This window comes from Sander vitreus, chromosome 24 (genome assembly GCF_031162955.1).
Source record: "Sander vitreus isolate 19-12246 chromosome 24, sanVit1, whole genome shotgun sequence".
Taxonomy (NCBI): domain Eukaryota; kingdom Metazoa; phylum Chordata; class Actinopteri; order Perciformes; family Percidae; genus Sander; species Sander vitreus.
In genome coordinates, this window is record NC_135878.1 from 8,522,720 (window position 1) to 8,538,092 (window position 15,373).

Consider the following 15,373-nt stretch of genomic DNA (forward strand, 5'->3'; position numbering starts at 1 on the left):
TGGTGTATTGTTTAAAAAAAAAAAACAAGATTAAGAGTCTACAGCCCTACTAGCAGCTCTGTAAGGCTGTACTAAGGCACAGCAGTGCTTTGAGGTAAATGCTAACATCAGCATGCTAACATGCCCACAGCCCGACAAAGATTACCATTCACAGAGCCAGGCGGCTATCGGGGCTAAAAAGCTAACAAAGAAACCTAAAATCTTCATCCCTTTGGAGACGTTTCAAATAGTCTTTTTTTTTTTTTTTAAACCAGAATACTTCTTGATACTGCACTGCATGACTTATGTCATTACATCGATTGATGACATAAGATTAAAAACCACCTTTAACCCTCTGGAACAATACCTATTTTCTTTGTTATAAAAGCCACTGTTAGGTCTATGTACAAACACAAACTTTTAGACTGTAAACATACCAAGACTTTAAAAAGATGTCCTCAGCCTGCTGCTTTCCCTATAAATCATTAAAAAAAACATAACCACGGGGAATAGCCAGGGGCAGTGCTCGAATTACGTGGGAGCCAGAGGGAGCCGAGCTCCCGTAGAGTGAGGACTGGCTCCCATGAAAGCAACAAAGATCTGAGGGGGTCTCTCACATCTGAAGGTGTCATTGTAATTTAATCTTAAACAATGCTCATTATCAAATCCCTGTGCGGTCTCTTACCATTAAAGACGTTAAATTAAAATATAAAATATAGGCTACTACGGGACGTAGACCTGAGCCTACCCTACGCTCATGAACGCAGCATGACTGCACTTCACCACCACACCACCAGGCTATGTGAGCAAACCGCGTAGGCTAGAGATCGATTTGACAGCACTCGCAAGTCCGAAGAAGTCATCTTGCTTTTGAGGTAAATACCACCAATACCTCTTAAATATAAATAAGTCTGTAGCTATCCTCTGCCATTCAGAGCTCCGGAAAAGTTCCCAGATATTTTGAAAACACCTGTCAGCAATACAATGCAACCTCTGATGGCGGACTATTCAGTGAATAGGCTACCTGACAACATCTCAGTGCAAATTCCAAAATTGTTCGTCTATTTATTTCCACGGTTCAACACACGAGACGACTGAACACCCAGGTGTTGTTATCACTACGTGTACATTATAAGACTAGAACATAGTTTGGCTGTGCAATGGCTTTATTCATTTCTGCCAGTTAGTGCATTTTCCCTGTGTATAAGTTAAAGACTACATGCATTATTGTGTTTGACACTGAGGATATCTGAGACGGTGGTCTGGTTCAAATGAGTAGGACTATTACAATCAATAATATGTTGAAATTAATTAAAATGAATCCATTTTGTCTGTTGAGTGTGTCAAGTTATAGCCTAGGCCTACCGTGCGCATATACTGCGCAAAAGTGCCACTCGCGCCGATGCTATTTAATTGTATATCCTTGTTAGGCTATGTGCGGGGTGCGCCAACTTCTTTTTATGACATAGAGAGATCCCCTTAAAGACAAAAAGATAATTCAAGCACTGGCCAGGGGATATAAAGGTACTGATGCTGTACAGAAATAGGTAATAATGACCTCCAGAGGGATACATCCTAAACAACTACAATATCTTCTTATTTGTTTTAATTTATATTTAAATTCACACTTATATTCATGAAACAGTGGTCTGTTTTCTTGAATACATTTGTATCTCCTCTCCCATCCTTCCCAAAGGGAGGATCGCTATTTCATCTTATCTCTGGAAAAATACAGTTGTCATAAAAGAGGGTGACGGACATATCTGCTTATCTGAAGTGTGTATCCAGCAGTGAGTAGCAGTAACAACAAAGCTGACTCCTTATAACATGACACACAGCCTGTTTACAAGCGCATTCTCCTTTTATGGCAGATGTAAAAAGCTTTCTGGGCCACGGCAGGGGGGTTATTTTTACTTTTTCCGGACTTTTCTTTCAAGCGCCTGTCTCTTTTGATTTCTCCCAAGTGGAGGATGCTGTCCAGGACTTCACACACACTTTTCCAAAAAAGATTTCAGTTATTACTGGAGGGGGGGACTAATGTACTGACGTCCATTTGAAACTTTGATCTTAAAAAAAAAGTAGACTAGTTATGACACAATACATTCTCTGGTGTTCTTGTGCTCTAGCTGACAAGCACACAAATTATTAGTCTTGTTTGCTGCTTTCACAATATGACGATCCTAAAGGATATATCCCCAGACCTTATGATGGTGTGGTCATGGCCAAACTGTATATTTAGAGGCGACATCAGCTGTTCAGTGTGTCTATCAGGCTGTCGGGATAATGAAGACAATAGAGTAGGTCAGCCATGATGTTTGATTGGAGGCCAAACTGCAAGCTAGCTGTGGAATCCAAACATGGTGACCCATCCATCACACTGAGGATGCTCAACAGCATCAAAGGAAGTGCAAAGAAGTAAATGAGTGGAAGAAAAAAATGTCCACGCGTTCTACCTGGCTGGTCATGATGATGCATCAGTGTCTTTCTCTGGAACGATAGATCTTAGTATTACAATTAGATGCCTTCATGATTTCAACAAAGTTATAGAAAGGATAGAACAATTTGAAAGTGTACAAAAAAAACCTGTATTTAAGGTGTCTTCAGTATTCAGCAGAGCTCTCTTCTGATGACATGCTAACTTTTTGAACTAAAAGATGTCTACATTCAAAGGTCTTGGGCTTCTGGGAAATGGTGTCGGCTAAAATGGAAATTGTAAATAAATGACACAGACGGACGATATCTGATATTATTTGTGAAAGGGAAATGCTAACAGATTAACGAATGGTCTTTAGCTTCTCATTATGTAAACTTGTAAACATTATTTCTTTTTTTTTTAATTTTTATTAGCCAAGGGAAACTGGTTTTAACTGGTTTTAACTCAAGCCCAAATTCTTGAACAACACTGAAATGTGCTAGTAGATGCTGGCTGCTGCATGCCCCCCACTCTCCTAAAATCTTTTAAAAGGATGTCCTCTCTCTCTCTCTCTCTCTCTCTCTCTCTCTCTCATCGTGTTTACAGCCTCGGAGAGCGTTGCATATCTGACATTTCTCTCTCAAACTCCAACCAGCTCTGTTCTCATCCGAAAGGTAAGAACCAGCATCCTCTACAGACACAGCTGTTCTTTAATTTAATGTAATAACAGTAGATTGGGAGATAACGAGGATAACATATGATGTACGTGTACAAGATAATAATGCTTGGAATTAATCGTAACACTAGAACAGTCACTAAAATGCATGTAAGTATTGTTACTTCTAGTGGATTGAATGCCCATGAAACAGTTTCTTATGGAACTAGAAAGGCTCCCCTGAAGTTGAAGTTAGTCGTTATTTATTTCCTTAGTTGGGTTGTTAGATGATCTCACACTGTGAGGTTATCAGTGGGCTGTGTTGTGTGTTAAGATACAGAGGAAAACGGCTTCTTATAAAAAAGAAAGTCATTGTTCACATACAATAAAGTCAGCTCTGAACAAAGGGGCAGGAAAGAGGGGGGGGGGGGGGATGGAAACTGTACTGATCCTCCCAGAGGGATAAACAACACTCATCGCCACCTCTTACATTCCCATCCAAAGCACATGATTTAATTTTAGAACATTGAGGAGCCAAATCTGCTAAAATCTAACAGCGATTGTTATAGTTCACGGTTACAGGAGCAATTGCTTAGAAATCATATTAGCCTCACAAAATCAATCTGCTCTAATATGACAGTTTGCTTCAAAGACGTTTATGGTTAAAAAAAAAATTTTATTAGAAGCATTATTCTGGTCTTAGGGTCCCCTATGCTTTCGCAGACTTTTCCATTCTGGCAACAGATATATGTTGACTTTTACACTTTTCTTTACTCCATGATGAGCTCTCAGGGAGGTATAAGGACCTAGTTACACATTTAAAAAGCAAAAGAAACAAAAAATAAAGCAAGTGGATAGTGACACTACTGTATAATATACTAAATAGGAAATCAATAAAGAAATATACTAAAGAGGAAACACTCCGGTAAACCAAATGCTTTCTCTTGGGGGAATTGTTGGGTCTCTATAAATCATAGAGTGTCTATCTAGAAAGTGTCCTGAGATAACTTCTGTTATGATTTGACACGATAAATAAAATTGAATTGAAAATATTCAATAGTTACTTAAAAGCAGCCACTTTTATTCTAACAAACGTAGCTAGATTTGTTAAGTTTATAATGATGTTATTGGTGAATGCTACTGTTGATCATTTTCTAAGAGGATGTAGAAGTTGCAAAAGACACTGCGGCTATTTGTTTACAAAAATATATTAATTTTGAACGAATCATAACTGCATGAGGCATGATAACTGTCGTTAGTGTCGAATGCATCACCTCATGTACAGTATATGTATCCATATGGGAGTATGGGAATGTGTGTGTTTGTACCTGTAGCTGCTGCTCAAGACAACAGCTACTGACACTGACACACACTGATAGAATGCACTACTATTGCATGACTGGCATCCACACACACACACACACACACACACACACACACGCGCACACACAAACACGCACACACACACGCGCACACACAGGATGAAGATGAAAACTATCTTTTGACATATCACGTTGGTCACACTGGAGGTATTTAGCTCTTGGCAACAACGGCTAACAACAGCTGACTGTTCATAAATGTACAACATGGTTCTTTCAAAGGAACAAAAGAGATGTCTGTACTTTAACAGTAATAATAATCTATAAATAAAGATGACAAGAAAAAAAAAGTAAAGATATGAGAAACGTCTGTACTGTCAAGATGACTACTGCTATGGGACCGCTCAGCTTTCACCTTAATAATAAAGGTTTTTGCGTTTTTAGTGGCCACCAGTCTGCCCAGCCTCCTCTAGTTGCTGTGTTTAGTACAGTTGAATGATTTTATGTAAATGAAAGATCGACCAATCAGTGCGGTGCGAGCCTCTGACAGAGCGACAGCTTTGGGTATTTACTGTCGACATTTAACTTCTTCCACTCATTTCTTTTTTGTGGAAATGAGGATTATACTTGCACACCAGTCAGAAGAAAAGTCTTCTGGCATGGAATGATTGACAGTTGGCACTAGAATGATGTGGCTGATGTGTGCAGATTGGAGTGGAGGATAACGTGGAGCACCAGTCGCTCACATGGTGTCAGTCACACGGCGATGAGCTGAAGAGGCCCAGACACAAGAGGATCCCAATTTAACCCCAAAGTGTCAAAGGTCAAAGTACTGGCAGGACAAAAAGGATAGTTTCTCTCACTGAGTGGGACAAGGCAATGAAAGCTCCATTTACAGTATGACCCGTAGTGTTGAGTGATTCAGGGGCCAAGAGCTGGACAGGGGCCTTTACAGCATGCCAGGATATGTACTGTTTTAGCTCCATTATGAGCTGTTGTTACGGGGAAGTTTAGAATTCACAGTAACGGCTCCTCACATACTGTATGACACAAGGGAATTGAGGATGTTTGTCATTTGTTTTGGCCACCACAGCTGAGTGGGGAAGCCACTGCTGAAGTTCCTTTAATGGCCACTAGAAGGTGGCAACAAGAACATCGTATTTTTTAAGAGTCATCCACTTACACAACACATGTTAGCTCCTATTAAAGTTTAGTCAATTGTAACTATTTGCTCATTAAAATGTAGAGTAATGCCTTTTTTCTTCTGTTTCTTACAACTGGATGTGAATGTGTCACCTGTTTCTGCTTAAGTCAACCCAACATCATTTCTGCTTTATTTATTTATTTCAAACTGAACTACGCCTCTAAATGCACAATTTCAAACTACAGCACATTTTACCATGCACGCACAGAGGCTGTGTAAGTCTTGAGGGCTTAGAAATTAAACCCCAAAAAACATCTTGCTGTCAGAGCAGACAACTTCAGTCGGGTCAGAGGTTAGAGGCCTCGAAGCAGACTGACGCTCTCATGCAGTTATCCCATAGGGTATGAGGACATGTGTGTATGTGTTAAGGTGTCACATGCCAAGTGATAATGGGTGACTCAGAAGCAGATAAGTGTGAGAAAAAAAAAAAAAAATGTGAAATGATAAAAATAGATGTGTTGAAACGTTGAATGACGGCACCATACTCTACGGCACAAAATGAGTCCTGTTATCTGTACTGATCCCACGCTGCAGCCAAGTCACTGGAAATAACAAAGAAAAATTGAAGTAAATGGATTAGCGTGCTTTTAATGTGAAAGATGAAATAGCAATTTCCTTTGGTGCCACCATCAGGACAAACCATTGCAAACAGGATCTCTAATGCACAGATTACCAGCCTAACATCTCTTGTGACAAGGCTCCAGGAATCCAAAGCTGTCCGTATGTTGTTCTCCCCTTTTTGTATTTGAATAAAACAATGCATCCAGCAGGGAGCCGTGAGCAGGACTTTTAATCTCGTTAAAAATAGCTAAAACCTTGGCAGAGCTGATGTACAAGCGGTAAGATGTTCACTGTTCGCGGGAGCCACTAATGCAAAAGCACGGTCACCTTGTCACGGTGACTTTGAACTCAGGAAAGTCCCGGATCGGATGACAAAAAGGGATTTAGCAGAGTGCAGACCAGCCTGCAGCTGCACTGAGAAGCTCATTAATTATTTCTGCTCACATTCTTTTATTCAATCGTCATGCAGGAGAGCATGCGAAACCGTTATGAAAGGGGAAATTATCAAACCGTGACAATGTAACGTTTTAAAAGGAGAAATTAAAAGTGTAATTCATAAGGAATAAAACTTGTTCTTGTTTTGCTAGTACAGGCTTACTTGGTCTTAGAGCTATGACCTGGTCCCGACCCTACATGAACCCGCAAAATGTTCCTGTCCTGAGCCGAGCCTGAACCACAGCAGAAGTTTTGGGCCCAAGCCTGGTCAGAATGACCACCAGAAAAACAAAAACTAAAATGTCATTTGCTGTATTACATCGAGATTGCATAACATTTCTCATGATTAGAGAGGCGGTACGGTAGTCAAAATTTGTGCCACCCTGACTAGGGTTGGGTACCGAAGTCGGTACTTTTTATGGTACCGACTGAATTACGTAGGTACTACCGAGGTAACCTGACTCCGCCAGATGGATTGCTTCGCATTTGCTCTGCAAATTCATCTGGGAACTATCCGTTGGAGAACTTTTGGGAAGGGGCGAAAATACTGGTTAGCTGATTGGATAAACCGTCTGTCTATCACCACCCATGTTCCCACCCATTTTCTTCACGACTAGCGGAGCCAGTTGATATATCAAACTCTTGCCGAAACCAGTCGGGAGAAGAGCAAACACATCTTTTCCTCCGAGAAAAGCCTCCAGTGCCGTTTTTTGCTCTTCTTTCAATGAAGGAATACTTTCTAATTCGGATAAAACTTGCGCGATAGCTACGCTCATCTCATCCGTGGAAGCCGCCATGTTGTTTAGACTGAACAGTAGCTTCTCGTTGCGTCACACCTAAACCCGCCTCAAAACCAACACTGATTGGTCGGTCGTTTGGCGAACGGCTCCAAATTTTCTCTATCTCAAGACGCCAGACTGATCTGCGAGTGGAAAACTGGAGCTCGCCGAATCAGGGCGGTCTCGCGCGACTACTACCGAGGACCGATTCACGTTAAATCTAGTGGTGCCAAATTTTCGGTACCTGAGAGCGCGTTTGGGTACCGCAAATGTACCCAACCCTTACCCCTGACCCAATTAAAGCAACACCAAAGCACTTTTCCTCTTCGGACCCCCTACAGGTTGGAAGCAGAATTGTCCATTACCGCTGTCGTAAATAATTTACCCGATCTGGCAAACTTGCATAGAGCGGTTATAGCCGATAGAGGGCCGCAAAGTGAATGCAGAAGTGCCATTCACCCTGTTACGAGTTGATGAACCACTGAAACGATTTTGGAAACATTATTTTAAGGTACAAAAGAATCGATGTTGCTTCAGAGCCCGGGGGAATTTTGAGTAATGACAGCCTGGACCGGCCTGAACCCGACGGATCGGGTTGGGCCCAATCTCGGGCAGAGAATCAAAGCTCTACTTGGTCCGGTACGACCAGTAGCTTATAGTATGGTGGCTAATGTCAGTAAATAACACTTTTACTTTCATACTCTAACTCTGATTGTTAATTATCTAGTCACGATTATTTATTGTTTTGAAACCAAGATTTTAGGGGCTTTAAAATGAACCATCATCACATCATTGCCCCTTGAGGCCGATGTGTCTGCTGGTCAGTAAAAGCCACATAGGTTCACTTAAATTGCTGAATAGTAGGGATGTAATCACCATTGTTGCCTTCAGATAGTAGACATGCTTTCAAGAAAATGATTGGAATTATGTTAAAGGGTAAATATCTTTAATCAAAATGTTTCACACCATGTGTTTCAGTCCATGTTTATTTTATTACACAATGTGAACGCACACCTCGTCCTTCACATTGTGTCGCTGCCACTCCTCAGAGTATCTGGCTTAACACATCGTCAGACCTCAGCCGGCGCCTCTGAGCTGCTCTCTTATCATCACACCATGTGCTGCGATACGGAAAGGTCACACAGCATGTCAACCGGGAGACATCACCCAGAGGAGGGTGCTGAAGTGCTTTGAATTTTTTTATTTGATGTATGAAGGCAAACAGCCTTTTCTTACTGTCTGTTTTTGTTTTTTTCCCACGGCAGAGAGAAGACTGATCACTGTTTTGTGTTGTGTAACCAGGACTGAACCACTTCAGGCCACGCTGCCAAAAAAAACACCCAGACCTGAGCTCATCTCCAGCTACCAGCAGCGGTTTGATTCCCCTGATTTCACCTCCTTTAAACCAGCCCGGACCAGCTCAGTCCAGCTCCGCTCGGTCCAAACAGGCCCCCGCAGCCTGACCCAACTCTCTCCTCTTGTAATCCAGCCAATCAAAAATCTAGCCAGTCCGCTGTCTCCATGGAGCGCGTTCAGCACATGACCAAGTCGGCCATTCGCCGAGCGTCTCAGATTGAGGTGAATCCACAAGCCAAGAGGAACCTGCAGGAGCTGTTTGTCAACTTCACCCTCATCCTCATCTGCCTGCTCCTCATTTACGTCATCGTCCTGCTGAGCAGCTGAGAGCAGCTGAGAGCAGCTGAGAGCAGCCGAGCCATACGCAGAGAGAGAGTTTGGCATGGCAGTGCGGCTGTGGGCCAGGGTTTGGCTGAGATATGGGCTTTCTGATTTCTTATAAAGCAATAATATTAGGGCTGCACCATATATATCTAAATCATCATAGCAATATTAACTGGCGCAATACAACACATCGAGAAAGGCTGCGACACACAAGACGCTCTGAGATTTGTTATCAGTAGAAAACTGCACTTTAAAAGGTAACGGTCATTTTATATTCCATCCAATGTTCAATTTGTTCAATACAATAATGTTGGAAATGATTTCCTTTCATTTGTTTTAAATTCAACAAGCAATTTGTTGTATTTTAGCAGAGACACTGAAAGCAACAGAAATGCAGATCTGACTACACTTAGATGTAAGTTTATTTATTTTAAGTAATGTTGCTATTGCAAAAATTGAACAACGTTATCGCATATTTTCCTCATATCATGCAGCCCTAAATAATATCAACCCCATATATCAGCCTAACCCTGCTTGACCACAGCTGTAAAGAAGGATCATGGAGGTCAAATGAATCCATGTGAAAACAATAATGGCCAAACCCTCTCAAATTGTTTCTATCAGAGCTGATCAGGGATCAGTTTCCCAGCCTCTCGCTGATCAACAGTTTAAACTTCACTCATATACTGTGTGTATGTGAATCGGCCTGCTGCTCATTCAAAAATAACACACTGGCCAGTGATTACATTACAATGTGTTGACTTAAGTTGATTTACAAAGAAGACTGACTCCCTCCATCCAAGGCACACTGTAGGACATTGTCTCCTGCTTAAGTATTAATAGGTACAATGTGTATAATACCGAAATATCAATACATCACTGTTTCATTTCCGTTTCCCATAAGCTCTGTCGCTTCCTGCAGCCCACCACCACCAGGAGAAAGATAAACATGCTGGAAATTATTTTCCATTTTTATGTCCTGTCCAGAGACATGGCTGTACTGTCTGTGGCATCAGGTTTCTGTATTTAAAAACTTCTGCTGCCATCTTGGCAGTTATTAGAGCCTAAAAATCCAAAAATGTAGCCAAGAAAACAACAAACACTGTGGCTGACCCTGATAGGCTAAGAAACCTGTCAATGAAGTAAACACACAAAGTGTGAAGTCCCTTTCATCATCAGTATGACAGATGACCAACTGTGAAATATCTGCCATGTCTGTAGCATGTCTGATATTACACTTAAGTGGCCGTTTCTTGCCTGACATATAACACTTATGATACTTAGAGATAATTCTAAGTATTGTAGGCCTATAAAGTATAGAAAGTATAGTAAGTAAGTAAGTATAGACTGAGAGCATATTTAACCTTTAGGCAGCTTACCTGCAGGTATTTCTGATGGGCTATGTGAACATTTCACTCATAATTTACTGTGTAAAGTATGGACTAAACTTGGCTTGGGCTTCAGCGATCAATACACACACACACACACACACACACACACACACACACACACACACACACACACACAAGCCTCACATATACAGTAAATTAGGTTTAGTTTATCAGTTGTGAAGAAGACTTCACTTTGCATGGTGTGAATTGACTTAATGAAGTTTTCTGTTTATGCCATTTAAGTTCCGTTTAGATAACATAACTATGATTGACGAATGCTGACATTTTTACAGCGCGTGCCCTGATGCTGGCAGCGATGGTGTTTAAAAATAAACTGTAAAGTCAGATGTGTATTCCGCAAGAATCTAATATATATTTACAATATATACATATATAATTTATCTTCAATATATTGCCATGACTGAAAATGTAAAAATATGAATTATATTTCCATTTGGGATTAAAAAATGATTGAGAAGAATTTTTTTTTCCTTCTATGCATCTTTGGAAATTGTACCACATGACTTTCGAACTATGGAACACCAAAGAAATTGCATGTCAATAAAATGTAAGTGGTTTCTCCTGCTACAAGTGTGGATTATTTTATTTATTGCACATCCTAATTTGACGTTTTTGAAAGATATGCATTTAGATGTAAGAATCACTGAAGTCACTGAAAAAGCTTCAAAGACCCGTCTATGAGTGTGAAGGTTAATAGATTATGCAGATAACCACTGGTTTGCACAATTAAAATAAGAATATAATATAGGAACAAAAGTCTGAAGACGTGACACAACTTTTTCCATTGTGTTAGGAGAGTAGGTTTGGTTCAAAGCTTACGTTTAATACGTCCTGGACATCCTTACAGCTTCTATTTTCAATATTTCTATACTAACAATAGAACAAATGACTTATGCTTATAGCTTGTTTATGCTGCCCCCAAGTGGCCAAAAATAGAACATCAGTATCAGATAAAAAGTTAGTGGAAAATTCCATAATCATTTTCAAAATTACCACTGTAGTTTTTTTTACATGTTGTTTACAACTTTGAGACATTAACTTTTTGGAATATGTACGTTATGTGAATAGGCCTAGCGTTACATTTAATTCAAAGCTGGAGATGGAGGTCAGTGTGCCACGTAACTTGAGTAAATTGGCTCTCTTAGAAATATGAGTTAGCCACCTGGATTTAAAAGGCACATTTTGAGTTAGGGGGCATCCTTGGTCCGTGCTTCGAAAATTGAACTGATAAGCGTTACACGGACCATCCTTTATTTTTCATCCGAGTTTTTTTTTTGGGAAGCTGGTATTAATATAGCTGATATCGTCTTTTTTAGCTACTTTTCTATAGTATAATTCCGATGTTGCCTCTGTTAATGTCTATATATCTGTGGGGATAGGTATGGCAATGCGAGACTAGTAATTGACTTACCTTGTTGCCTGGATGGTAGAAGAGATGACAAAAAGTCCACAAAAGGCTCTTCAAAACTTCTTCAGCAAATATCTTCCATTTTCCCCAATTCAAAATTTAAATTAGTTAAATTATAGTTTGGTCATTAAAAAGGTGTTACCTAAAAGCTGGCACTGCTACCGCAATTGTTTATGGTTGTTTATGTTAGCATCTTCACAACTTTTAGCTAGCAAAAATCTTCACTATTTTCTTTTACAGGTAATATGTGATTGGTTAACTTAATGTCAACGTTAAAGGGAGCGCCAATCACAGAGCTCCCTGACATGTTTTATTTCTTACCCAGCAACAAGCCAAGGTAAGATCCTGATAGGGCGAGACAAAAGGATATTTCTTTTCTTGTCCGTGCTTCAGTTTTACAATATAGACAAGTAGAAAATATGTTGGGAGGGTACATTTTGATATTTTATGTTTTGTGTAAATTATTTTTTTAATATAAATACATTTTAAATGAGAGGCAATTCTCTTTGCAATTCGATTTTGACGATACTTCATGAGACTAATTGAGTGTGGGCTACAAACACGTTACAACATCCTTAGTTGCAACAGCACACACAAGCAGAAATGTTACTCATATGACTATCTGAATACACAAATAAAACTGCAAGTGAAATGATCTAGTTTGTAATGATATAAAAGCTTTATTTGATTGTTTTTACCTTATCTGGCTGCCTGTCATTCTTGTCAAACATTTTGCAGACTTGGTTTTTAACCAAATACAATAACTTCTAGCCTACATTCTGGACGCATATATGATACTCCTGTGGTCATTATATATGTACAATAGTGACCTCTCGGTCTGTGCTTAACATCAGCACTATTTGAATAAATGCACATGCATGCATGACATATTGTATCTGCAAAAAAGCTGCATATAGTAGGTTGAGGATGTTCCTCAGTCCTCACACACACATACACAAAAAAAGGAGCACAACAGAAGGTTTATTCTCACAATCATAATTTTACTGTTCCATAACATACAACAGAAATGATATAACTATAAATAAATATTGTTGCTATAATTGTTATACATTTTTACTTCAAAAATGGCAAGACAAACATTAAATAAGTCACAAGGGTGACATCAAATCACTTTCAACTCACATAAAAACTGCGACACATTTACCATTTCAGTTCACTTCCTTAAGTGTAAAGATGTCACAATGAATCTTTTCCAGTTTTTCTGCAATTTTGGAAAAACTGAGTTGAAAGTGAAATGAACAAAGCCCTGATCAGTATATTGTCACATAAAAAAACCAAAAAAAAAACTTAACAGACAATTCATGTTTTAATAAGTTGCAGTTTCTATGGTTCGATGGTCAGCTGATGCCTGTGTTAAAAAAAAAAAACTCCAGAAGTTTCCTCTGCCAGGTGTTGAGAAAGGTTACAACATTTCAAAAAGACTTTCATGGAACTCGGGGTAACAATGGACAAAGTTCATGTGATGGCAATGCCTGCAGTTTGCTAACGACCACAACGGGCTCCAGGAAACATCTTTAACCAGTGGGATTCTCCTTTAAAGGTGCAGTAGGTAAGCCTTATAAAACTAACCTTCTGTCATATTTGCTGAAACTGACCCTATGTTCCAGTAGAACTACATGAAGCAGGTCATTCAAAAAAAATCTGGCTCCTCTGGCTCCACCTACAGCCTGTAGTGAGATTTGCAAAAATCCACAGCTCCCTGTTCAGATGCACCAATCAGGGCCAGGGGGGGGTGTCTAACTGTGTGTCAATCCCTGCTCATGTTCATTCTCACTTGTGGGGGCGGGGGCTTCGGAGACCGTTTTGGGCTTTAGCAGAAAGGGGGGGAGGGACTGAAAAGTTGTCGATGTTCAAATTCTTTGGCTAAGTCCTGGATCTTCACAATCCTACCTACAGCACCTTTAAAACAACAGCGCAGTCGGACGTGGGACAGATGAACAAATGCATCAAATCTACCAATAGGGTGTGAGAAAATACACACAAAAAAAAAACAGAAGTAATACAATGTGAATGGGTATAATTATGTAAAAACATAACAAAAAGAAATAGGTCAATGTATAAGAGCTCGAAAACAGGGGAATATTGTTTTCTCAACTGCTGTTTCCAAAGTCAAGAATGAATGTGTTTTACATAACTGCAAGCCTAATGAACAGAGACTTGAGAGTTTTATTTGTGGTACTCCATCACAGTTAACATCTTGTTTGCTTTTATTGTTTTAAAAGTTAAATTTGACTATAATTTTGACACCACGAATCAGACATTCACAATACAAGTCTCCAAGTATTATTTGATACCACAGTGAAATGACTGAAAACCAATGGCTGCCTGGAAAGTAAAACACATTCAAAACTCTATCACTGTTAGACAGGGCAGTCCCCCAGAATGGGCTTCTTGGTTTAGTTTTTAGAAGACAAGTATGCAAAATCATCAGCAGTGAAATAAAGGGAGCAGAGGTCAAATTGGATGTGATTGTGAGAAAATGTATTAATAAGAAAAAAACTAAGAAGAAACTAAAGACTTCTGCATTGTCTGATGCAAATTTCCGAGCGTAAACGTCAATATATTTACTTTGAATAAATATAGTCTTCACAGTGTGCATGAAGGGATGAACCAGCTGTGGCTCAGCGTCGCGGCTACCATCCCAGACAGGATACCGTCGTCTGTATTTATTACAGGTTCATATTTACATACAAACCATTTCATATGCTGTATCTGCTTTGATGACATTTCAGCGCAACTAAAGCTTCAATGTCATTATGCTGCATTCATGTCATAAAGGGACAGTTAGATATTAGGATGCCATGGTAGAAGTTTGCTTTATACTTTCCAAGACGACACAAATACAGACTGGTCCCGTCTCAACCTGGTTTCAGGAAGCGTTTCATGTTTCAAGTTCATTTGGACAAATATGCTGGAATGTCATGTTACCCACAGTCGACTGAGAAGAGGGACATATAAACTCCATCTTGTCATGTGGTTCTGGGTAAGAGGGCAAAGACACATTCATTTCCAAAAATGTAGCACTGTTCCTTTATAAAACAAAAAGAAATATGGATTTTGGTTTCAACATTAAGTAAAGAAATGACCTTAAATGTAAAAAAAATAGTTTATTTAGTTGGTATTTAAGTATCTATACCACTAAAAGGTGCTTTTGTGAAATATCTACAGGGGCTAAATGAAAAAACAGGAAAACCTAACAGTCTAATGCAACCCAAGGGTTTATTATTTGTTGAGATTTTATCAGAGAGTAGATTATTCAATTATTTGTGGTGTATTGGGATTGGATTGGATTGCGTTATTAAGGTGCGTGTGCGTCTGTGTGATTCCTGGACGCAAACAATGAAAAGTACAAACACTTCCTGAACCATCGAGGCCTCAGTTGATTCTGTTATGGAAGACGAGCATCGATCGATGCAGTAATGTAACTGAACTGTTTGTGTTGCTGTCGAATGGACCCCGGAGGTGTCAGTGTGTGAGGGGGAAGTAAACTCTCAAACCTCACATCTC

General features: G+C 39.7%; 1 protein-coding gene across 1 annotated transcript; it reads left to right on the forward strand.

The window, feature by feature from the left end:
* Positions 1 to 2,987: 2,987 nt before the first annotated feature.
* On the forward strand, positions 2,988 to 9,166 carry pln2 (phospholamban 2). Its single transcript, XM_078244050.1, has 2 exons — positions 2,988 to 3,066; positions 8,611 to 9,166. Exon 2 carries the CDS (start codon positions 8,867 to 8,869, stop codon positions 9,026 to 9,028), a length of 162 nt encoding a protein of 53 aa, XP_078100176.1. The 5' UTR covers positions 2,988 to 3,066; positions 8,611 to 8,866; the 3' UTR covers positions 9,029 to 9,166.
* Positions 9,167 to 15,373: the final 6,207 nt, after the last annotated feature.

Excerpts from the sequence above, each read along its gene's own strand:
- pln2 (XM_078244050.1), top strand. The coding sequence starts at position 8,867 with ATGGAGCGCGTTCAGCACATGACCAAGTCGGCCATTCGCCGAGCGTCT.